This window comes from Eschrichtius robustus, chromosome 5 (genome assembly GCF_028021215.1).
Source record: "Eschrichtius robustus isolate mEscRob2 chromosome 5, mEscRob2.pri, whole genome shotgun sequence".
In the NCBI taxonomy this organism is placed as follows: Eukaryota; Metazoa; Chordata; class Mammalia; order Artiodactyla; family Eschrichtiidae; genus Eschrichtius; species Eschrichtius robustus.
In genome coordinates this window covers 63481170-63506625 of record NC_090828.1, presented here as the reverse complement: position 1 = coordinate 63506625, position 25456 = coordinate 63481170, and the positions used below count along the sequence as shown (strand labels likewise).

General features: G+C 38.7%; 1 protein-coding gene across 1 annotated transcript in view; it reads right to left on the bottom strand.

Moving 5' to 3' along the window:
- LRP2 (LDL receptor related protein 2) overlaps positions 1 to 25456 on the bottom strand; it is a 199659-nt gene that overhangs the window by 80832 nt on the left and 93371 nt on the right. The window contains exons 18-33 of the mRNA XM_068544952.1: positions 25267 to 25392; positions 24440 to 24570; positions 20890 to 21027; positions 20267 to 20548; positions 18991 to 19233; positions 17704 to 17823; positions 16967 to 17083; positions 15096 to 15473; positions 13696 to 13944; positions 12395 to 12606; positions 11332 to 11516; positions 10249 to 10477; positions 9269 to 9443; positions 7529 to 7651; positions 2492 to 2658; positions 1405 to 1548 (exon numbers count right to left, since the gene is read on the bottom strand). Coding sequence (XP_068401053.1) covers positions 1405 to 1548; positions 2492 to 2658; positions 7529 to 7651; positions 9269 to 9443; positions 10249 to 10477; positions 11332 to 11516; positions 12395 to 12606; positions 13696 to 13944; positions 15096 to 15473; positions 16967 to 17083; positions 17704 to 17823; positions 18991 to 19233; positions 20267 to 20548; positions 20890 to 21027; positions 24440 to 24570; positions 25267 to 25392 — 3019 coding nt within the window. The remainder of the gene's footprint in view (positions 1 to 1404; positions 1549 to 2491; positions 2659 to 7528; positions 7652 to 9268; positions 9444 to 10248; positions 10478 to 11331; positions 11517 to 12394; positions 12607 to 13695; positions 13945 to 15095; positions 15474 to 16966; positions 17084 to 17703; positions 17824 to 18990; positions 19234 to 20266; positions 20549 to 20889; positions 21028 to 24439; positions 24571 to 25266; positions 25393 to 25456) is intronic.

The window sequence follows — 25456 nt, the reverse complement described above, 5'->3', positions numbered from 1 at the left end:
GCCCTGCTCTTGGAAGAGTATCAGTCCAAAAGAGAAGACCCCACTTACAAAGCAGGAGCAGATTAACTGCCATTTGGAATGAAGACAGTTTTCTACTGAGTGGACTCTAGAGAGATGTGAGTTTGGTATTAAAGGTCTTGGGCAGTAAATATTGCCTGTGTTTTGATGGGTCAGTGATGTTTTTCGTTGAGGTTGTGCAAAATACCTTCTGTCACTGTCCAAGGGGGTTGAAGCAGGCTAGACTGCCGAACTTGTGGTTTATAACAAGGCAAAGTTAGACCACCCACCCCCCCCAGAATCAGGGCAGTGAAGCTGACTGTTTAAGCCAGTTTCTTAGCCTCTGTGGGCTTCAGATTTTCGTCTAACAAAGAGCTTGAACCAGATGAGCCTCCAAGGTTCCCTTCATGTTAGGAGCTGCTGATTCTACCCGGCTTGAGATCAGCATACTGCATGCGTACTGCGAATGTCCCCATCACTGTGACCGTTTACTACACTTGCCTGCCCTCGGGAATGTTGTAAAGATTGGATGAGATGATGTTTGTGGAAGACCTTTGTAAACTGTAAAGCACTGTTCTGACTATCGAATAAGCACTCCTCCTAGCAAATCTGCTCTAAATTAGCCACTTAGCTGCTGTGTGCCTTCCTCATCTTTAGCATTAATCTTTCTGAACGCCCCAAAGAGAACCAACTTACTAACTGGTGCCTCATCCTGAGCAGTGGAATGTCACCCTACTGTTGCTCTCCCAAGACCACCCCTTTGCATTAGGAATTCTCACTCTCAAAATTACTCTGAATTAATAATCCATCACGTAAGTTTTAACCTTGTCCCAGAGTGGAGCAAACCAGTACTAGTCAAGTTACCTCTGATTTACTTCATGTGATTTCATACCTGTGCCCCTATAGAATTTCTTCTGGGAATTAGAGTAAAAAAAACACTTATCTCAAAAAAGGAAAGCATCAAAGGAATTAGAATCAAGTTTCTACTTTCTGTTTCACTGTTGGAGCCATAGAAAGATTTCCATCTAAGAACAGAGGTAACCTATAAATTTGGTTTAGAACTGAAATAGTATTGAATACTTGATGAGGAAAGATAGTGAAAATGCCTTGCCTACTATAAGCTTCCCTTTATGTTGAACTCCTTACATAATTTTTTATTTATCTTTGTATGTATCTTAATAAATTATCTAAAATCCCTTTGTATGAACAAGTTACCATTTATACTTAGGAGGAGACAAAGTAGGGCAGTAGAAAGTTCCAATTTTTAGGTTTCTCCTTGGCTTCAGAGACTTTGATAGTTACTATTAATATCCCTTTTGCTTCCTCCATATGACAGCATTTCCTGAGGATAGATTTTACGTGAATAAGAAACCAGTGTTTGCGTCAATAGTATTATGGAATCATTACCTTAATTGACTGAGTTCCACGATTGGTATAATAAAGGTTTCTTGATAGCCAATCTAAGGCCAGGCTCGTAGAAGCCCCCAAACTTGATAGAGGAACAAACACTGTCCTGTTGGTGCCATCTGTCTTCACTCTGTGAATTTCACCCTGGAAAGAAAGACAAGGAGGGCTGAGCTGTTTCCAGGCCACAGCTTCACTGCAGCTACTGTGTTTCTTTAACACGCCTCACACGTGGAAGAAAGGCAAAGTTTCAGGGCCGCTGGCTGGGGTTACTGTGTATAACGCTAACGCCAGCAACACTGAAAACACTGATTTTCAAGCGCATCACAGGAATACACAAGGCTTACCGTTCAGGCTCCCTCTGATATCAGCTACAGAAGTTTATTCCTTAACCACCACAGGCCAAAGAGTCATAAAAATAATCCAAGTCATAGGTGTGAATCAGGAGGCCAGGAGTATATTTTTCCACAGAGGTGACAAGCATCAACCACAAAGATCTTCCCTCTCTTCCTCATTTGTATTTTCCTTGCCCCTTCCCTATCCTCACAGGTTTCTTCCCTAAAGGGTGAGGAAAGGGTCCCAGTGGAAAGGAAACTGGAGGAGTGTTCTTTTTTATCCTAGAGGCAAAGATTCTGAGTGAAGGCCACAGTGGCCACATCAGATGCTTTCCTGGAATTCCCTTAGGGAACTACTGCTTTTGGTCTTGAGCGATGATCATTTTTATGTTAGTCTAATATCCTCATTTTTATCTTAGTCTAATAGACTAAAGCTCCTTAAGAGCAAGCTTTGTTACTGCTTCCTCTTGGCATGTACTCTGCAGTTGGAAGCAGCTAGTTCAGTGCAGGGAGAAGAGTAGTCACTTAATACTTGCTGAATGAATAAATATACCCAATAGCTTAAATGTGCTTACTATCGGGTCTTTGCTCCAGGCCAACTTCCCATTGACATCCCTCACTAAATTAAAAAATGCTCAGTGGTAAATCTATTTACGTCTGGGCCATTTCCCACCCAGCAAAAATATAAGAAGGCTTCAGTGCCGGTAGGCTCTTCAAGAACAAGTTGCATACTTTGAATGTTATTCGAAACTTACTGGATTTTCAAGCCAATAGATGAATCGCTCTGAGTAATCAACTGCAACATCATAACCATTCTGTATCCCTGATACGGGCACCATAGCATCAAAGGTCTTCACCTCAGGGTTAAGGGAGATTCCAAAAATTATACTGTGTCTTACAACTATTAGGAACGCTTCATCACCTGTGAAAATACCAGAATATCTCTCAAAATTATATCCCAGACATTTAGAGTAACAGAAGGTAATGGATTGGTACCATCTGATGGGACAAAATGCCACTGCAGAACTGCTGCAATAACTATAATGCATGATGGATATTTCATCAGATAATCCAGGGCCTTCCATTGGGTTTCAATGGGTTGCTGCGTCACCAGACCACCAACTTCACACATAAGACCTCTGGAATTACCCAAAGTAGATCAGCATTTACCATACTCTTCATTAATTCCTTACTCACGCTGCTAAACTATCCAAGTTTGCTAAGAGTCACAGACAAGAAGTTCTTCCACTTCTATATGCAGAATAACTCAGAGAAAGGAGAGTTCGATTTTGCCCCAAAATGTGAAAGAAAATTTATAGACTCTTCTTGGTGAATGGCAGTTCATTAGTTTTAATTATGTTCAGAAAATAACACCACAAAGTGCTGCCTAGCGTTTATGAGAGACTTTAATTACTAAGTAAATCTAATTTATAATCCCACCAATTGTTTTTGACTAATGTCTACCTTCCACATTAGATTCTAACTCCCAAAGGGCAGTGACCCTGTCTGATTTACTCACTATTATGTCCCCAGAGCTTGGCTTATAATAGTTGTCTAATAAATATTTGCTAACTGAATGACCCCATAAATGAATAAATGGATGGATACATAAGTAAATATGTAAAGAGTGCCTTCTAAAGTTCTCAAAAGTATCTGTACATTGCAACTTAAACGTCTTCATAATGCCTTATTTAAACTACCAGTTCAAGTAGGCTCTTTAATAGATAATGAGGTCCATTTTCAAAGATGATCTTTATCCAAATTGTAGTCCCTTTATCAAAAAATTAATGAAGTTCACGAGTAGGGTTTTATTATCATTCCTCTGTGAGAAAAGGAAAACTTTGGAATGTGAGTTTTGTGTTATTAAGACATATCAGATATAGCACCTATTAAGACACTATATAAAATGATTAATCATTGCATACTCTTCATGGGCTAAAAATGGTGTTTGCATTATTTTGATCATCCGGGAAGCTTTACATCTTCAGCAGGATTATTTTGACAATTTTTTCTTTACTTACTTTCATGTCCGATTAGCTTTTCCTTGTTCCTGGCATTTCCACTACTGAGAAATGACTCAATTTATTAACTTGGTACAAATCTAAAATAAAATTTGCAACTCTTCATGCTTAATACTTTACAAAGTATTACGATGTATAGCATTTAGTCTTTCACAGCAACCCTGCAAAGTTGTTTTCAGAAACAACTGAGGCCAAGGAGTTTCCCACAGCTCTGCAGCTTCCGCAGGAAACAAGGCAATGAGATTAACCCCCAAGCCTTGACTCTCTCAGCTGCTCCACTATGCCTCTCTTCTGAACAACTGCAATAACCATAATAATCGTCGCCACTTATTGAGAAGACATGCTACACAGCATGCAGCAAATAAGCACTACTTCATTTAATTCCTCTTCCTGAAGCCTCATAACCCTGCTTGTTAGGTAGTTATCCCCCTCCCCCAAATTTCAAATGAGGCACAAAGAAACTAGCATATCTAACCCAGGTCACAGCAACGTTGCTTGAACTCTCCAAAACCTATGTTCTTAATCACTCCTCTGCAAAAAGTGCAGGCTGGGTACTACTTATTGAATATCAAATCACCACTCAATTCATTTGATTTAACTGCAGAAATGAAAAATTATGAGTTTAAGATGTACCCTGAATATACTGAGATGATATTTAATGATGTATTAATTATATGTTATAAATGTTCATTGGTTCAGAGAGACAAGAAGTATTTCCCAGTTTCACAGGGGAACTTTTACTTACTCAAAACCTGATTCTGTTCTTTTTAATGGGTAATTTTTCTTTTGCTTAATTGCAAGAATTGTCAACCAAAGCACTGTTTAAGGCCTAAAAAACTGCATTTCTCATCCATCAAACATGGGCCTTCCTGATTCCTCTAACAAGCTCTTCCCTTGAGAGCACCCAGCACTAGTCCTTCAGCCATTACTCTACCCTGGGGATGGGTCTCAGGACCTCCATCTGATCACTGCAGGTGTGTTTGAGAGGGTTTACAGCCAGTGAACATTTGTGGGCCACAGACCAGAGATGGGGTATCATTTAAAGCTGCACGGGCAGAAGTGACCACTGAGACAGCAGGTGGCATAGGAAGGTGCATGAAAAGTGCTCCGTGGGAAAGAAAACAGGAGTGATTTTATGACTCTACACATCTATAAAGGAATGAGCAGGTGAAAAACACAGGAATGGAGGGCTTCCCTGGTGGCGCAGTGGTTGAGAATCTGCCTGCCAATGCAGGGGGCACGGGTTCGAGCCCTGGTCTGGGAGGATCCCACATGCCGCGGAGCAACTGGGCCCGTGAGCCACAATTACTGAGCCTGCGCGTCTGGAGCCTGTGCTCCGCAACAAGAGAGGCCGCGACAGTGAGAGGCCCGCGCACCGCGATGAAGAGTGGCCCCTGCTCTCCGCAACTAGAGAAAGCCCTCGCACAGAAACGAAGACCCAACACAGCCAAAAATAAATAATAAATAAATAATAAAAATTAAAAAAAAAAAAAACAACACAGGAATGGAGAAGAAGCAAAAAGGGATATTGGAGGGTTTGTCATTCACTCAACATTTACTGAGTGCCACTGTGTGCCACGGGCAAAAAGCATACATCAAGGAATCAGGTAGAGGATTTAGTCTCAAGGAACTTAGAGTCTGGAGGGCCAGACAAAGTATATGGACCATGACCATGAAAGAGTAGGCACAGCAGCACCTAGGGTTGGCTGGAAAGGAGTTCAGGAGGTCTTAGTCTTTTGAAATGAAAGAATATTTCTTCATTTTCTATTTTTCATGTCATGATCCTATTAAGATTAGTGTTAGCAGAGCAAAGAAGTGAAAAACAACAGTCAGGAATGGGAAATTTATGTTGTCATTAAGAGGTGACATTTATGACTCCCAAGCCTAGCTCCTCCCAAAGTATGACCTTGCACAGCCCTGGATTTGCGGTTGTTAATTTTAGGGGGTGCTGGGAAGATGTTTTGGTTTGAGTTCTGGGGGTTTCTTTGGCATTGTGGGGAACGTATTTGCTAAACAATAAAAAACTATTTCATACAGAGAAAGCTCTCCCTTTAAAATTTTATAGCATAAAATTAGGAAAAAATAGAAATATCCCATAATCCCCCTTCCCAACTGTAAGCATTATTGGCACTTGTGTATCTTGTCCTCCAGATTTTTTTAATGTGTGATTTTACATAGCCAATATTAAACCATCTCTGCTTTTTCACTTGATCTTATCACATAAGCACTTCCAAAGATATTTTAGACACTTCGCAGACAAAATTTTAGAGGCGATCGAACATTTAAATCAAGTAAAACGTTTTCATCTATGAATGTTAACAGTCTTCTAAGCTTCCTGTTGGGAAAAAAAAATGCAACTTTTTTTTTTAGTTCACATATGCTGGCACTCAGTTACCCAGCTGGTGCTCAGAAGCCGGTTGGAAACTATTGAAAAGGTTCCACCTCAGTAAAGTCAGTCCATGGGAAAACCACCAGTGGAATTATTTGTGAAACAACAAAAGGTACTATTTAGAGTTTACACTTATCAATCACCATCAGATAGTAATACAGATTACACCAATCCCCAATGCACAGTTCAACAATCTTTGTGTGGTGAAAGAATGCTTTGTATGCAGAATGTCTATAGCCCAGTTTAATCTTCTGCTGAAAGACTCTGAGGACACACTAAATTAAACAATGTCAACAAGGATTAGGTTTATAATAAAGCTCTGAAGAAAAATGGCAAATGCCAATCCCTTTGTAAGCATTACCAATAATTAAAATCTTTCATCACAAAAGTATCATTGCAAAATATTACATGTCGATGGAATTTGATTTTCAGTAACCTTACATCTGCATAACCTGTAAACACCATAAATTTCCTGGATTCAGGAATATACTTTCCATTTGAAAACTAAATTTCCCTCTAGATTGACTCTATTTTTCTCTTAATTTAGCAATTTTTTCCCATTAACCGTTTAATTTTAACTGGTCTACAGCCATTTTTTATCAGTATCAAAACACATTTACTCCTCTTCACTGAGTAAAGAAAGAAACTTGAGTTTAGACTACCTCTTTAGATTTTTAAGCAAAGGCAAATGATTTCTTAGAAATCTCCTTTGCGGATTGACTACATCTTGTCCTTCCTTTCTTGCTCCCTAAAGTATTTAGTATAACTCTCCACATACTCTTCAATCAACCCAGTAAGATATCTAGAATGAGATGAAGAATAAATTGTTCAAATAATCCCTTAAAATATTTCATACAGAGAAAACTTTCATTTTTAAAGTACCATACAGTAATAGTAAAGGTACTGAAACTGGAGTCAGAAGACCCAGACTATAACACTCATTATTGACTACTGGTTATGAGAATAAAGATGAGATCAGGAACCTAAAAAATGAAGCTATCCACAAATATTAAGGATTTTTACTTCTAAATGCAGAATCTGGAACTTCCCATTATCATAGCTTGCCTGACTATAACCAGGTAAGAGAAAATGTGAGGTTAAAGATTGTTGAATTACATGCACACATAATATTAGCTGCATGTACAGAAACTATATTACAATTACAGCTCAATTGGAATACAGTTTCTGTATATGGTCAATTGGAATACAGTTTCTGTATATGGTGCTCAATTAACACCCCATATAGCACACACTCTACAGACACCTGCTGATCAGAGGGAACACAGCACACACCCCATCACCAAGTGGTTTAGAGCTCACACAGCTTTGTACAAACTGTGGCAAGCTCCACCTTCAGGGCATACTTAAAGGACATACTGTACCTCTCACGCAAGTCACAGAATCATGAGAGAGACGCCACCCTGAAGGACAAGCACAGGAGTAAAGCCTCTCTGAGGAAAGCAAGCATAGATGGCTGCATTGGGCATGGACGCATGGATTTGTGGCTGTAATACAAAAAGAAGAGAAGAAAACATTGGTGAATGGAAAACCGCCCACTTTAAAGTGCACGGGATGAATGGATAAAGACATGGTATGTATATATACACATATAATCGAATATTATTCGGCCCGCAAAAAAGGAAATCCTCCATTTGCAACACACGGATGGACCTGGAGGGTATTATGCTAAGTGAAATAAGTCAGACAGAGAAAGACAAATACTATATGATATCACTTTTATATGAAATGTAAATTTTAAAAAAAAATGAACTGAGAGAACAGACTGGTGCTTGTCAGAAGCAGAGAATGCGGGGCGGCAAAATGGGTGAAGGTGGTCAAAAGGTACAGACTTCCAGTTACAAGGTAAATAAGTCTTGGGGATGTAATGTACAGCATGATGACTATAGTAAAGAGTCGATCTTAAAAGTTTTCATCACAGGAAAAAATATGTGTGGTGACAGATGTTCACTGAACTTATTATAGTGATCATTTCACAGTACATACGTATATCAAATCATTATGCTGTACACCTAACACTAATACAGTGTTATGTGTCAATTATATCTCAATTAACAAATTGTCCTTCCAGAAGCCCCCAATATTTGGAGACACAATACATTAAGTTACATTGGCTGGTTTGGTATTTACCCTTCCCCAACATCATTCTTTCAACATAGAATTCATAAGAGGCATAAGAGGGAGGAGTGACTTGCTCAAGGTCACAGATCAATCCAGTCTATAAACAGAACAAACGGCCACTGAGTAATCCAGAGCTTAGTAATAGAAATTTGATGCTACATAAGATGTGTCTCCTTGGCTGACCCCAAAGAGATCTTTTTACATTAAATGAAACCAAGTTGTGTGTTCCCTGTGTGACCTTGACATTTACCCACTGTAGTCCAAGTTTTGGTTAGATAATAATCTTTTATTTTTCTATTGATGACATCTTGGTGTGTTTCTGCTCCTTGAAGTAGAGGGATCCTGTGTGCATCCTGTGCTCATAGGATGCTCTCTAGATCCTATATATTCTTATTACATACACCTTGTTAGATGCGGTAATCCATTTGTTCACTCAAAAACTAGCAAGCCTTCACTATGTACCAAACACCACTCTAAGCACTGGGAATACTGTAAACATGAGGCAGATACTCTAACAAAGGGAGATAAAACTAAACTCATAAGTTGTGTGACTTTAGAACGTGAGAGTAAAGAGCAAAAGAATTATGAGGGGCGGTGCCATTTTCGATAGGATGGTCGAGGGCCACCAAGGAGCATCTAAGAGAATTCTAAATAACATGAAGCAGCAACTCAGGCAGACATCTGGATGAGGGGCGTCCCAGGGCAGAGGCAAGAGCCAGTGCAGATGTTCAGAGATGGTAAGTAGCCTGGCGTGCTTCTGTACCAAAATGAAGTCCAGTGAAGTCCAGTGTGGCAAAAGAAAGTGGGAGAAAAGACCAGGGAGACTTGAGTATGTAAAGACATACAAGATTTGAGTTTTCCATGGTAAACAGAGGTCATGGAAATGTACTGTCCAAACAAATGGGTCTGCAACATTATACATTTTACATTCCCCAGATCAATGTTTTCCAAGCTATACCATGCAGGATATCTCTATCACTTACAAGCTGGTTGTTTTGCAGGATGAACCACAACAATTCCAAGGGGCTGGTGAAGAGACAGTACTACTGATTGGTTCCCCCCATGCCACTTGTTGGCTTTCATAATCTCATGAGTAGCACGGTCACTCCAGTACACGGAATCTTCAAAGAGACTTAGGGAGTAGGGATGCCGCAGAGTCTGTGAAGCAGAAGAGAACAATGAAACCTAGAAATAAAAATGAAGATGAACAAAGTAGAAAAGGATACCTACCCAAGAAGATGGTTTCCTTCAGCATTTAATTTAATAAAGACATAGTGAAATCATTGGTCAAGAGACAGAAAAAAATATACTTCTTGACCTATATCCCACTTACCAACCAAAATACTTTTATGTACCTGTGTCACTTAGCCTTCATTTTTACTCTGGTAATTACACTGGGCATCCATCTTATAAACAAAAGCAAAACTGAAGTGCAGAGAGTAAGGTGACTTATGTAGATCACCTGTCTAGTTACAGGAGAGATCCCCCAGGGCCTCTTCAAGTCACAGAACTATAAACAATCACAATCTTAAATAGAAGTCAATAATAGCTTTTTGGTAAAATACATATTTTCTCATTTAACTTGTGACAATAAATTCACCAGAATTTCCTGAATAAAAATACAAAATATATAACAGGCTATGATTTCATGGAGGGAATCTACATATAATTAAATCATTATTTACATGGACTTAGAGAAGCAACAGATTAGCATCTACAGATCAACTAAGTCACACGAGCTATTAATCCTTCCTGGACGTGGCACAATCTGATCATGAACTAGAATATTGATTTTCTGTCAATAATAAAAGATAGATTGACCCTTCCTCCTGTTGATATTTCCTGGATGGACCTTGTAATGTCTACGACACAACAGTGAATTTCTTCGCTTTCTTGTTACTCTATCTGCTTCTTACTAAACCATTATTGTGGTCTTAGTTTCCTTTCCTCACTACCAACTTACCAAATCACTGGCTATCACCTGCCGCCGATTGCTTCCATCATATTCACAATAGTCTATGTAATCAAGATAGCCATCCACGAAATACAGCAGCCTGTTGGGGTAGTCAATAGCTAAGCCATTGGGCCAGAAAACCTTCTCCTGGATAATCACGGTGCGCAGACTGCCATCCATGCTAGCTCGCTCAATGCGAGGGTGATGGCCCCAGTCAGACCAGAACATCACACAGGCACTGTGAAAAGAAACTAGTTACCGACTGGATGGGACATATTTCAAAATGGAAAATGACTGTCATTTTAAGTAACAGAATATCCTGTTTAAGCTCTGCTTAAAATAACTCATCTCCAGGTCAGAATATATGCACAGAGCTTACTATTTCCTCTGAGAGTCACAAAGTAAAACTGTAATCATAATGCAATCACAAGCCATCTGGGTGTTTTTATAATGTTCAGAAAACATGCAGTATACTGTGACACTGAAATGTCTCAATGCCGATTCATGTTTCTATACAATCCACAAATAGTTGATCTAGAAAAGTTCACCTGTCCCTGTTTATCTACCCTGTCGTTTTTAAGATAAGTCAATTTATCCATCATCAGAGATTTATCATAAATTTCACGGGTGCGAAATTTACTTTACAATATCTAGGAAGTCTGCATTGCATTGAACATAATTTGCCTAACTCATCTTCCTGCAGAAAAGAATCTAAGAGAATCTAAGGAAATTCAAGGAAAGAAGCCTTCAAAGTTTTCTAAGCACATGGGAGAATTTCTTCTTCTTCCCTTTAGGGCCAGCAGGCAAAAACTTCCTTACGTGACATAAAAGGAAGTTCTAGTAAACAATATGAAACTGAAGCAGGAAAATCTGGCATTTTTGTTGTATAACCATGAGGTATACATGGCACAACAAGTACCATGGCCCGTCTATGGAATATTACTGCATGCATTCATTAGACTTAATCATTTATTGCCAAGCTAATAAATCAATGTGTAAATTTTGTGATATGAATATTAGCCACAGCATGCCATGTTATTTTTCCCTCATACAATGTTAAGGCAACATCATTTAAAAAAAAAGAAGTCTTACGTAGTTCTGGGATCCAACACTAGTCCCCTTGGATTTGTTATGTTTTCACTAAGCAGCACGGTCCTGTGACTCCCATCCAGTTTAGAGACTTCAATTGTTTGCAGAGAAAAGTCTGTCCAGTAAAGATTGCGTCCTACCCAATCTACTGCAATACTTTCAGTCATCGTGATACCACTGTCAAGCGTCTAAAGACAAAAGTGAATAACGAGTGAATTCTAAAGGGAATAAATGAATGCAAACATGGAAATTATATGAAAATTGAGAATAAGGCATCTAATTGGTCCTATGATTGCTTATGAAGATTAGAAAACTTTGTCTTCCCATGTAGAAACAGTAGGGTTTTCTGGAAAAATATACAAGATTGTGTAGAACTGAATACTCTATTGTTGGATTAGTCTGTAGTTTCATTTTGGTTTCAGAATTTTTTCAATTAAACAAAAGCTGTATCCGTTTGCTAAGCTGGCAACCCTATGAAACTTTACAATGTTCACATGGCAAAAGTAATACCTTTATTGATTGAGTGCCAACAATTACAAAATAAATTTCTAAGGGGCAGGGGAAACATAACCATCAAGGATCAAGAAACTGAAACTCCGGGAGATTGATCAAGAAACATAACTGAATTAAAGCTAAGAAAAGCAACCTCAACAGCAAGGTCCTACTGTATAGCATGGGGAACTATATTCAGTATCCTGTAATAGACCATAATGGCAAAGAAAAGAATAAATTTTTAAAACATTTTTCAAAGATAAAAGAAAGAAAAGCAACCTCCCCTGTGTTTCCCTTATCTCTCATCCACTAAGAAAAAAATTTGCAAAAGGGACCTCCAAGATGCTGTGAGGTCTCTGCATCATATGACCTGCAATTCAGAGCCATGCATCTCCCTTCAGATCCCATCAAATAGGAGTTAGGAACATCGGGGTCCCTTGGGTGTGATGTGGCCCGGAGGAAAACATGAGAACGACCTAAGATGAGGTAGGGCCTTCTCTCACTGGTGAGTAACAGCAAATAGACCCAAGACAGGGGAACTAGTCAGGTCAAAGGCCAGTAGACATGTACTTACTAGTTTCCTATCTGTTCCATTTTGAAACGCACGCCAGATTTTACCCTGAGTTCCATCAGACCAAAAGATATGACCACTGACTGAATCAAAATCAACAGCCACAATGTGAGAACCATCCTGGACAAGGGCGTGGATAGAATGCTCCTGCTTGGTGATGTTGTCAGCAACAAGCTGGTTCTGACTCGCCGCAAGTAACAGCAGACTTTCAGATGCTGTCCAAGAAGAAAATACAAGTGTCAAAGATTCTGGGAGAAAAAACAATCAATATTTGATGTAATACCTTTGGTAACAGCAAGAAGATGTCATTCCAAACTAGAGTAATGGGAAAAACAAACAAAAATTCCTATAAGAATGATGTTACCTTAATAGTTAGCTGATTTTCATGAGTGTTGAAAGTAAGCTTTTTCGAAATATCTTTCTTCCTTGAATTACACTTTAGTGTTTATCTAAATATCAACCTGGAGTGAACTCTACTTGCATTCTTCCTGTTACTATAGTTACTTTTGTACTTGCTTATTTTGTACTTTGCATTCAGCCGTTGCAGAGACTTCTAATCATCCCCATGTCCCCTCTCCTCTTCTTCCTTTTTAGTAATAAATTATGCCAAGTTTTAGCACAGCACAGGGCCTACCAGCTAGAGACATTTCCCCATTTCCATTTCAGTTTGGAGTGACCATATGACTAAGTTTTGAACAATAAAATGTGAACAGAAACGATGTGTCAAATTCTAGGTGCCATCCTTAAAAGGAAGCTACTCGTCCCTTTCCTACTTTCTGGGAGCAGGCAAAGACTGGAGCAAAAGCAATGGATCCCTAGATGGAAGCCAGCCACACCAGCTTTTACCCCCTGAACCGTCTACCCTCCAGACTCCTGCCTGAAAAAGAAAGAAACTGCCTACTTTGTTTCAGCATTCTTTATCTGGTCACTTTTATTTATTTATTTTTTTAACATCTTTATTGGAGTATAATTGCTTTACAATGGTGTGTTAGTTTCTGCTGTATAACAAAGTGAATCAGCTCTACATATAAATATATCTCCGTAAGCCCGCCCTCTTGTGTCTCCCTCCCACCCTCCCTATTTATCCTTCTAGGTGGTCACTATCTGGTCACTTTTAAAGCAGCCAAAGCAATACCCTAACACATAGTACAAATACTTTCATGTAGTAGAAACTGAATTAATACTGGTTGAACTGAATTCATTAAGCATTATATAAAGATGGTGAAATTTGTTAAACGTGACATTTAATCTTAAGCTCTGGAGTGTGCTTGGTAAACTGGCTGGAGTAAGTTCACTTTCATTACCTGTAGCTTTGCAGGTCCTCTGGTCAGCGTCTAACCTGTATTCCGGATCACACCAGCACCGAAAAGAACCTCTCATATTGTAACAGTGCTGGCTACAAAAGCCTGGAATACGACATTCATCTATGTCTTCACAGGTCTTAGAATCATTGGCAAGCAGGTATCCCAATGGACACTGGCATTGAGCCCCATAGGGCCCTTGAATACACTGGTGAGTACAACCACCATTGGAATCTGAGCAGCTCTCCTGGTCTAGAATAAAGAAAAAGAATCACAGAGTGGAAAAGTCAGGAATCTTTGCTTCTTTGGTTCACTCGGTTGTATTATGTGTCGTACAGTCTCAGGCCACCTTCAACACAAAACCCAGGTAAGAGCTATGAGCAGAATCCACCTGGATGAGGTCCACAGGCTGTTCAGTGCTCCGATTTGCCTGAGGATTTACCATCTTTCACGTCCACTGGACTTGGACCACTTTCTTCACTACAGCCTTCTATTATAACTCCATTTAGTGCAATGAGAGAAACTTGGGGAAATGTGGTGGACACCAAGAAACACAACTATCGTTGGTAAAGCATGCAAAGAGACCTAAATTACTTGCCATTTGCTTCCTGTCATTCTTCTACCTACACAGAAATGGAAGGTAAGACTTTGACACTGAAGAGCAGAGCTGGAAGGTCTATAAAGGAGAAAGGCAATTGGAAGACTACAGGGCACAGATGCACTGACATGCCATCATCCTTACTTTCAGGGCTAAAACGGCAATGCCTGAAGCACCCAAAGATAGTTCATCTACCTGAGGATGCAAATGCCCTCTATTTCCATGTGTACTCTTATTTATAAGAGTCATGATATGAAACATGCACTAGAAGGGGAAGTAAGTCAAAATGATTAGGACATTTTCAGCACAAACGCAATGCATTTAAAATCATAAGAATCTAAAATACTTTGCAATCATACCTGGCTGGGTATCATCTGAGAGTGAGCATTGATTAAAGAAGAAATAAAGAAAGGACAGTAATTAGGATTACATGCCAATCACAGGATTTTAATCATAGCAAACACAAATCCCCAGACTTCATTTGTTTTGTGGCAAGTTCTGATTGAAATCAGAAAATATTAAAGTTAGAGAAACTTATGAGCGCATTACCAACAGAACCAAATTTAATTTGACGATCTAATGAAGTAAAAACACAGAACCGGGTGCAAAGGATTTAATGAGAAATATTATCCAGTGATGATTTATTTGAACTACTCCATGATGGCTATCCCTACACAGATCTAAATTCAGAGAGGAACCGAGACCCCTTCCTCAAAAGCTACATGGTGACTGTGACAAAGAGGACGCACAGCCGGCCACTGCTCAGGATGAAGTTATGGCAGCAAACTGTGGTCGGGAAACTTACTGCAAAGCGGGGACTCATCTGTCCCACTGGGGCAGTCAGGGTTGCCATCACATACTGCACTCAGATTCACACAGACGCTATAACCGGGGCATTGCCATTGCCAACTGGGACACTGAAAGGCCTGCGTAGGGCAGCCCTTCTCATCGCTCATATCCCTGCAGTCATTGTCCCCATCACAGAGCCACTCCCTGTAGATGCAGTTTCCATTGTCACAGAGGAAATGAGATGAAGGGCAGGTTTTGGGGGCACAGCCATTGTGCTCATCAGATCCGTGGAGGCAGTCCGGGTGGCCATCACACTCCCAGATCTTCGGAATGCAGATACCATCTGCCTGGCACTGAAATTCATCTTGGTGGCACATACCAGGAGGCCTGGTTGCTGAGAGAACAAAATGGGGGAAATGGGCTTGTGGATGCAATCCATAATCCCTTTCATATAATTCCTAGATTCAGAGGAAACGATTTTGGATCAGTGGTAGGTTTATAATAATGACTGTGACAAATGTAATATTAAAATCTAAAATGACACGAGTCTTCTCTGACACTGTGGCACGTAGAGATCTTTATGCGTCAGATTAGTGGATCTGACAACAAAGGATGTACAACTCTTGGATAGAAGATAAGTCCCTGGGTCAAAAGAAAATTCTATTTCCTGTGTTTCTAATTATGGATTAAACAATAAAGAATCACCAGAGCAATTAAATAGAGCTTAAATAGCTACGGTGAATTGGAATTCATGGGTTTAATGTCGTACATTTGGATGTTATCATTTTCCCTCAAATGAATTATATCAGATGAAACCAGCACACATCAAGTAAACAAAAGATGACTGTAAATCCTCAATTCTTTGCAAACTTTCCACTATTCACCAAGCAATCCTTACGAGATAAGTAAGAATTGCTTGCCTATTTCACAGGAGTAAACCCAAACTCCCTCCTTGGAACTTTTTAAGGCAAGAGCAAGTCAGGGGCAATGGCACTTTAACCTCAGATCACCACAGAAGAATTCCATGTTTTCAATGTGAGACAGGAAATTCAGTGATTAAGAATTTCTGGGTGTTGTACACACCTATACAGTATGTAAGCATTTAACTTTTCTTTTTGATCCATAGATTTAAACACTTCTGATTAGGGAGGAGAATTGATAGAAACCTACTATTTGTGGTCCAAAATACCATTATTCAAACAAATGACCACCTCACCTCATTTAATATAAAAAGTGGGCAGTAACAAATCCTGTCCATTATAGGTTTACAGCTTGTGGAGAGTATAGGTCCAACAGATTTATAGTCTGTGAAGTCCTCCTTGAATCCTCTGAAAAAATTTCTTTTCTCTGAACCTTCATAGAATTTTATCTGAATCATTTCTATAAGGCCCTTGTAACTATCTACCTTGCTTTGTTTCTTACTTTCTATAATTTCTCTTACCAGACTCTCAGGACAAAGACCATATATAACATGTTAGCAGATACTAAACAAATGGTTTGCTTGATTTCACCTCCCTACTGACATTTAAAAGAAACCATTAAAATATCTTTATAAATAGTAAACCTCAAAACTTTGAAACCCACTAATTTGGTATGCCCTAGGAAAAATTAACAGTGAGAACAAAAATATCTGAGAAATATTTAACCTACTCAAGAGACAATTTGAAAGTGCCCATTTACAACCACTCGATTCACAAATTATAAGTCGCTGTTTGGTAATGTCAAGTCAATTTTATTATATGTTCAATACTGTGTTCCTCTGACAATGCTTTGTAATTCAGGCTACCTTCCCTCTAGTTTGTCTAAGAGAAAATCTGTGGTAATATCAATACTGGTAAACATGTAATGACCCCTTCACCTGAAACATGCTAGGTATATGGTACTTACGACAATCTGTCTCATCAGAGTGGTCATTGCAGTCAAAAACACCATCACAGCGATATGTGTTGCTAATACAATTACCATTACTGACACATTTGAATTGAGAAGCAGTGCAATTAATTACTGAAAATGAGAGAGAAAAGTATTAGAAATTAAGCCAAGGAGCAAACAACTAAACATTGAGATTTTTCTAAACATCATGAATAAAAATAAAGCATTATTTACAATAGCCAAGATATGTAAGCAACCTAAGTGCCCATCAACAGATGAATGGATAAAAAAGATGTGGTATATATATACAATGGAGTACTACTCAGTCATAAAAAAGAATGAAATTTTGCCATTTGCAACAACATAGATGGACATGGAGGGTATTATGCTTAATGAAATAAGTCAGAGAAAGACAAATACCGTATAATATCACTTACATGTGGAATCTAAAAAATAAAACAAACTAGTGAAAGTAACCAAAAAGAAACAGACTCATAGATATAGAGAACAAACTAGTGGTTAACAATTGGCAGAAGGAATAGGGGCAGGGCAAGATAGGGATAAGCTACAGGAATATATTATACAACAAAGGAATATAGCCAATATTTTATAATTATAAATGGAGTTAACCTTTAAAAATTGTGAATCAGTATGTTATACACCTGAAGCATATAATATTGTAAATCAACTATACTTCAATGGATTGATTAACTAATTAATTTAAAAATTTAAAAATAAAACAATGTACTTACTACAAGCACTCTCATCAGACCCATCAGCACAGTCGTGGATCCCATCACAGACAAAAGATAGGTCAATACATCGATGATTGGGGCAATGAAACTGACTAGGTGAGCATGTCTCTGTATTATCTAATGTCATCCAAAAACAAAACCAAGTAACAGTTTATTTCTTGTCCAGTGTGTACCAGAGCCAAACTGTAAAACGCTAAGGAAATACGTAAGTTATCTCAGTTGTGTGTGCGCTCAAAATTCCTTCAAGTCAGCCAGATTGCCAAAGTCAGCCCATCCAGAGCCCAGCTAGGACACTTTTTGGAAAGAGGAAAAAAATATTACAGGGCAGAGTCAGAAACTGTGATTACACCTTGAAAAACAGACCACACTTAGAAAGTAAGCATCATGGCCATGGACTGGCCTACACCTCCTGAATGCTATGAAGTCCAAGACTCTGCACCAAAGCTAAGCAATGGAGCCCAGCAAGGCAACACGGTCCGCATGACCACAATGCCTAGTAGCAACAGTGTAGAGACAGATCATGATAACTGGATTTAATCCAAAATCTAAGCAGAACGATCCTCAAAACCAGGGTCCTAGCTGGCTGAAGAGACACAGCCTTAAGAGTCAGATGCGCTGCCTCCCCCTACCCGAAACGTGAAGTCATAGTAAATATAGTCTCACAGAATGTGAAAGCTGGAGGGGATCTTAAAGCTCATCTAGTCCTGAGAAAAAGCGAATTGCCTAATCATGCAACCAAGACAGAATTTAGTCCAGGGAACTTTGCTCCACCTTAAACTATGACTGCTGATATGAAAACAAATGACAACCTAGAGGAAATCAGAACTCGCAAGATGAAAAGCAGGTGGGTTAGATTAATGAAATTTAAATGTTCTGTGCCTCTTTATTCTGTTGCCTTTTTTGCCTGTATAAATGAAAAGGAAAACCAATAGCCAGATGTCTGGATGTGTTTATATGATTTAGAAAGAAAAATTGTTTTAAATATCTGAATAGTTGAAGGATTTTATTTTCCAGTGTCTATCTGGGTGTTAGACATCAGAGACAGTGTTTTGCTTGCATAGAAAATATTTAGGAAGACTTGTTTTGCTTGCATAAAAAATATTTAGGAAGACTTCCCATGTCTTCGCTCCTATAGCCTATTAATACAGGGATTGACAGGTGAAGAGAAGTAGCTAAGATACAACGAAAATTATGTAAGCCTTCAAGGAAAGTGCACAAGGCCTACTGACTGTTCAAATCTATTCACCAGGCTGACCAACCAAGAGAAATCAGTTCAAAACTTACCGCATGACTTTTCATCAGATCCATCCCCGCAATCATTATCTGTGTCACAGACCCAACTCTTTGGGATACACAGGTTATTATCGCAGGTGAAGAAGTCTGCGCGACAGGAAGTGGGTGCTCGGGTGGGGCAGTTCTGCTCATCACTGCCATCCACACAGTCATTTTGTTTGTCACAGCGCCAGTGTGAGGGAATGCACTGTCCCCTGTGGCCACACGCAAACGCTGAAGGTGCACAGGAAGTATCTACAACAGAAACGAATTGGTCGTAAAGACATCTGTTTTTACAGCCTTTTAAATGAGATCTTACCTTGTAAAGGCCCATTTCTTCTCCTTTTGCAATGGGAGCGTTATACAAAATGTGCAAGTTTATTCAGCAACTATCATATGCCAGGCACTTTTCTAAGTGTTTACATATTTTTTTTCTCTCTTAATCCTCACAAGAATACTGTCAGGTACATATAATTATCTGCATTTTATAGATGAGGAAATTGAGGCTTTGAGAGCTTAGGAATCTGCCCAAGACCAAAGCTCTAGTTGGTGTGACTCTAAGGCCCATCCTTTACTTCTAAGCTATGCTTCCTCTGATCACATGGGTCATTGGAAATTGATAAAACATTCATGTAAAATCTGCACTTTTAAAAACAAAAAGATATACACAAAATAAAACTTCAAAATATTTCAAAAATGTACAAATGAGCACTTTCATTTTCAAATATCACTTTTCTTTCTACTAATGTTTCCTTGATAGAAATTTCTGAGATTTCAACTGTCCTCTATCTTTTTGTCTTCTGCAATAGCATTTATTATAAATTGGATTACCATCAAAAGAAGAATGTAAAGGTTAAAACCACCATTTCACCCATAATTCATTTTACACCAACAGGAGGAAAAAGGAATATAGCACATGAGATTTTCAAAAGCTATTATTGCAAGCACCTATTCTGTGATATTATTCTCTCCAATACTAAAGATTAGATCCAGTTTGTTTTGTTGACTTTTTGAGGAGTAAGCCAAGATGCAATGACTCTGCATTGATCCAAACAGCCAATGTCAGAAAGAAATTTTGTTGAAGACAGCCCAAATCAATGCTAGAAATCATCTGTAACATTATCTATGAATGATATTTATCGCCTAGCTTCCTAAAAGCCTTTGGAGTACATATTAACAATCCGAAAGGAATATTCTTTCCTATAGAGATAACCTAAGCCTTTTTTTTTAAGCCCCCTCTCTCTGTTCTATTCATCCTAGGAAGTATTGCCAGTGTACAGCTACTTACTAAATGTGCCACATTGAACCTCATCACTGTTATCATGACAGTCATCAATTCCATCACAGCGGTAGTGAATGGGCACACATCTGCCATTGTTACAGGGGAAGGAAAAGGCACCACACTGCTCCAACGGTGGCTCGCGGGATGGGTCTTCCACGCATGTCAAACGATCGGAAGTCAGACTCATTCCATAGGGGCAACCACACACCCGCTGGAAATTTGGCACTGGGAAGCAGAAGTGGCTGCAGTCACCGTTCGGATTGGTGGGTCGGTTACAGGCGTTAGACCCTGAAAAAGCAATGCCCCGAGATAAGTGAGTCAAGCACATTTCCTTTAGGTTGATCACAGGTTTGGTTGTCAGACCCAATATTAAAAACTTGATTCCTCTCGGAAATCAACGTGCCAAATAGCACATTCAATTTAAATACAGAAAAGTGCTGAAACGTGTTTTTCTCAAACACAGTTTTAAAGTTAGCTGAGTCGAACAGAAATTCTAAATCTTACACTTTAAAACTATCTGACAGGAAGATAAAACTATCAGGAGTTATATTAAATAATAAGTACTTAAAGAGAAAAGGAGCCACCATATTAAACACATCCCTATGAAAGAAGCTGGCAACATCACTCACCGGTCTGGATTCTGGTATCATATACCTTCACATGCATTACAATACCAACGCCACTTCGGAGAACCACCAGTTGTCCACCATCTGTTTTCCTGACTCGAACAATACCACGCAGTCTCCAGTCAGTAAAATACACGTAGTCTAAGAAGGAACACAGTGATTAGTATTTTCGCCACAGCTCACCTACAAATCACTTGGGAAAATGCAATATGTTTGTAATGCTTCTTCCAAATGTGGGAAGCTCCTTCCATAAATATCTGTAATATGTTTCTGTAATCATTTTCCATGACTTGTTAGTCTCTAGAAATGACTCTTTAGAAGCCTATATATATATATTCTTTTTTTTTTTAAAGAAAACATTTATTTATTGACTTTTGAGCTTCCGAAGCTAAGGACCTTGAATAAAACAACAGAGCTGTAAGAATACTTCCTGATACAAATTTTTCCTGCACCAGTAGAGGTGAAAATTCTATGATTTGGAGAGAAAGGGAAGAGCTCTAGAGGAGTGTAATATAAACAGTGCAACTCAGGGAATAAAAACAATAGGAGTTGCTGGTATGGATCTCTGAGAGAGACCCTACCTCTTAGAAGCCTTTTTTTTTTTTTTTTAATTTATTTATTTATTTTTGGCTGTGTTGGGTCTTTGTTGCTGTGCGCGGGCTTTCTCTAGCTGCGGCCAGCAGGGGCTACTCTTTGTTGCGGTGTGTGGGCTTCTCATTGCGGTGGCTTCTCTTGTTGCGGAGCACGGGCTCTACGCACTGGGCTTCAGTAGTTGTGGCTCCCAGGCTCAGTCACTGTGGCTCACGGGCTCTAGAGCGCAGGCTCAGTAGTTGTGGCGCACGGGCTTAGTTGCTCCGCGGCATATGGGATCCTCCCGGACCAGGGCTCGAACCCATGTCCCCTGCATTGGCACTTAACCACTGCACCACCAGGGAAGTCCCAGAAGCCTATATTTTTTATAATACTAGCGTTCAGGTTCAGGCAAGAATGTATGGAATATTGTGATGGTATTTAATAGCAATTGGGCTTAGATTGCCATGGGCAAAAATTTTTTTAAATCTCAGGATTCTTTTACAGAGCATTAGCTGATGCCTCAAAAGACTGAGTTCTTATCCCAGCTAAAGCAGTAACCTGCTGAGTGATCTTAGGCAAATACTTTACCTTGGGGGGGGTGCTCATTTTTCTACTAAAATTAAGGAAATGGACTAAATCATCTCTAAGCTCTCTTCCAGGTCAAACATTTTATATCCCATGTTTTAATGAGAACATTTTTTTAAAAACTTTGACCCTCAAGTTTCATAACAAGCTGTTGAGAAGGAAAAGTACGGACCTAGTCCAAGAAGGAAATGTCAGTGTATGTTTAGGGATCAATAACAATTACCCACAGAAGTGTTCCTACACCTAAAGCACACTGAGTAATGCTCCATGAAGCTGAAAATAGAAGATAGAGGCAATACAAGATTCTAAAACTCAAAAATTTGATCATGTTCATTTTACCTTAGCTACTGAAACAGAGAAATAAACATATATATTTCAACAGAGTTTTTCAAAGAAAAGACTGAATCAAAGTGGATCTTCTCTTTAACAATAACTTAACTAACTAAAACTGCCAACTAACCAGAAAATCACAAATTTTATCATTAAACCAGTTTTCCTTATCTATGGTCTAATCAATGACTAATCAGTCATCAGACTCACTAAATCTTATCTAGACTGACTGGCCATCTCAGGCCCATCACCCAGGAAGGCATCTTACTATATTTAAAAATATAACGTGTTCAATAAACCTGTAGGTCCTGTGTGGTGCGCAGTCAAGGAGATCTAGCCTTTCATTAAAAAGACACGTAATTTCCATGGCATTGTGGAATAAAAAAACTTTCTATAAGAAATTCACAGTGAAGAAATTCACAACATTCACAATGAATGTTGAAAAAACACATTATTATTATTATTGATATTATTATTGTAATGTTGTGTTATTCTCATGGGTATGCACTCAAATTTTTTTCATACTGATGAAACCAAAACGTACTGAAACTTTATTCAATCTCAAAATATCCCAGCAAAGAGCAGAGAAAATTTAACATTCTTATAATGTTCCTATGTGACAACAAATAGGATGTGTCTGACATCATTAGTAGAAAGGGAAAGAATGCACAGGCTGGGGGGCTGCGTATTTATAACTGACTCATCAAAAATCTCACAAGACCATTTTAAAAATATTTTTAAATACCATGCACTCCTCCACAGATAAACAGACAGCAGGGTGGAATATACAATATATTTACTAGCTATTCATTCCACACTACAGGTGTGTGACAAAGCCTTTGAATTATAGTCAGTGTCTAGTTTTTTTAAAGCACTATGCTAATTATTCAGAGTAGGAAATTTCAACCAGAGACACAACTAGCATATGCATAGGGCCTTTGGTGGATCACAGAATGGCACCTCTCTAACTAGACTAATTATGGTTTATCAAGCAGAACCAGGGTAGATTTTAGTTTCTCCTTGCCCTCTTGGCCTGGCACAAGCTATACAATCATTCACAGAAACCCTGTTTTCAAGACTAAACAAACCATCTGTTTCGTAGTGACAAGCTAGATTCTTATTCCCAGCAACTGAACCCAGGAGAACAGGCTTACACTCACAAGAGGGGAGATGGGAGAAAGAAAACAGATACACCGGTGTGATCATTGTTGCTGCAGTTTCCCAGAATTCCATACTCCCAGCAATCTTAAATTATTTGGAAAGGTTGATGAAAAAAACTGCATTTAGCTATTCTTCATAAGCCATGTGCTAACACTTCTGTATCACAAAGATGAGTCAGCTACCCAGTTGATGAGTATGTGTAATGGTTCTCCCACAAGGATTCTGACAAGGTTCTTGCAAACATCAGAGAACAAAGAAATGCTACAATATGGACATACATACACTACCAAATGTAAAATAGATAGCTAGTGGGAAGCAGCCGCATAGCACAGGGAGATCAACTCGGTGCTTTGTGACCACCTAGAGGGGTGGTATAGGGAGGGTGGGTGGGAGACGCAAGAGGGAGGAGATACGGGGATATATGTATATGTATAGCTGATTCACTTTGTTATACAGCAGAAACTAACACACCATTGTAAAGCAATTACACTTCAATAAAGATGTTTAAAAAAACTAAAAATAAAAATAAAACTTAAAAAAAAAGAAATGCTACAATAATTATTACAAACAGCCCTTGCTGTTTTATTCATGAAAATAAAGAAGCAGTAATGTACTATTTCTTTGCATGATATTTACATAACAGAGTTAAACTGTATAATATGTTTAATCTATAAAGTGCTACAACCATATAAGTTGTCAATATTATTATCTAAAAATTTCTCAAACAAAAAATAAAAGTTAAATATTCAGTCAACTAACCAAATGTTTTATTTATAGATAAAAGCACCATTTCAATTAAAAAAGTGACCAGCTTTTCTGGAATTGTGAGATTGCCAAATGAGGATGAGTTTTATACAACTTGTACAGTATAAATAAGACACACTTCTTTTGCTTCAAAACGTACCTTCAAAGACAGCAAGTCCAAATGGATGTGTTATCTGCTGTATACTGGCCAGGACTTTTCTATCTAACCCATCAAAGGTACTGTGCTCAATTTTATCAAAAAAGGCATCTACCCAGTACAATCGTGAAGAGCTAAAATAATAAAATACTTGGTTATTGGTTATCCAGAAACTAGCAAAGCACACTTTATACTAAAGGTATTCAAAAACAGCACGTTCAGTTGACACATTTATTAAGCAAAGTTTAATAGCTTCATGCTCTCCAGAAAGACAAAACAACTTTTATGAAGTGATTTTCAGTTGTCTTAGAAAACTTGAAATGTTGTTGAATGTTGTTATTTTCAAGCTAGGAATTTTAGTTTTCTCCTTATTAAATCCACAAGTTAGGAAAAATATTCGTAGTAACTGATGTTTAAAAGGTTAAACACGTTTCTTCCTTTATTCTCTCCTATAAAGTGCTTTTGCATTTGATGTCTGTAAGCTTATTTACCCTGTTACCTTTTCCTATATTCCTTGACAGATTAATTTCTTAAAATTTAAATCTCATATTCCAAAAATCCTCCACGGTGTATATAGGCAAATACACATTTGTTGACACAATTTCCTATCCTCAGGATGCCCCCTGTAAAAATTGCACATGACCTGTACTTCATCAAATCCCTGTTCTACTTCTAGTGGGGTTTGGGTCTTGTCCTATTCTGCTTCCTCTAGCAATTTCCTCAGAATATTCATTACTACATATGTTTTCATCCCAGCAGAAGCTAGCCAACTATGTATATGTCTTCCATAGTAAGTGGGAACTCAGCAATTTGGGATGATTCCTACTTACCTCCAATCAATGGCCAACCCATTGGGCCACCCAAGAGTAGTGTTTACTATAGGCAAAAGGTTAGATCCATCACTCCATGCTCTCAGAATTTTAGCGGGACGGTACCAATCAGTGAAGAATATATACCTAGAAAAGGAGGTAATAAGTCAAAGATGTTAACATTGGAACAAACTACATGACTTAGAGAGAT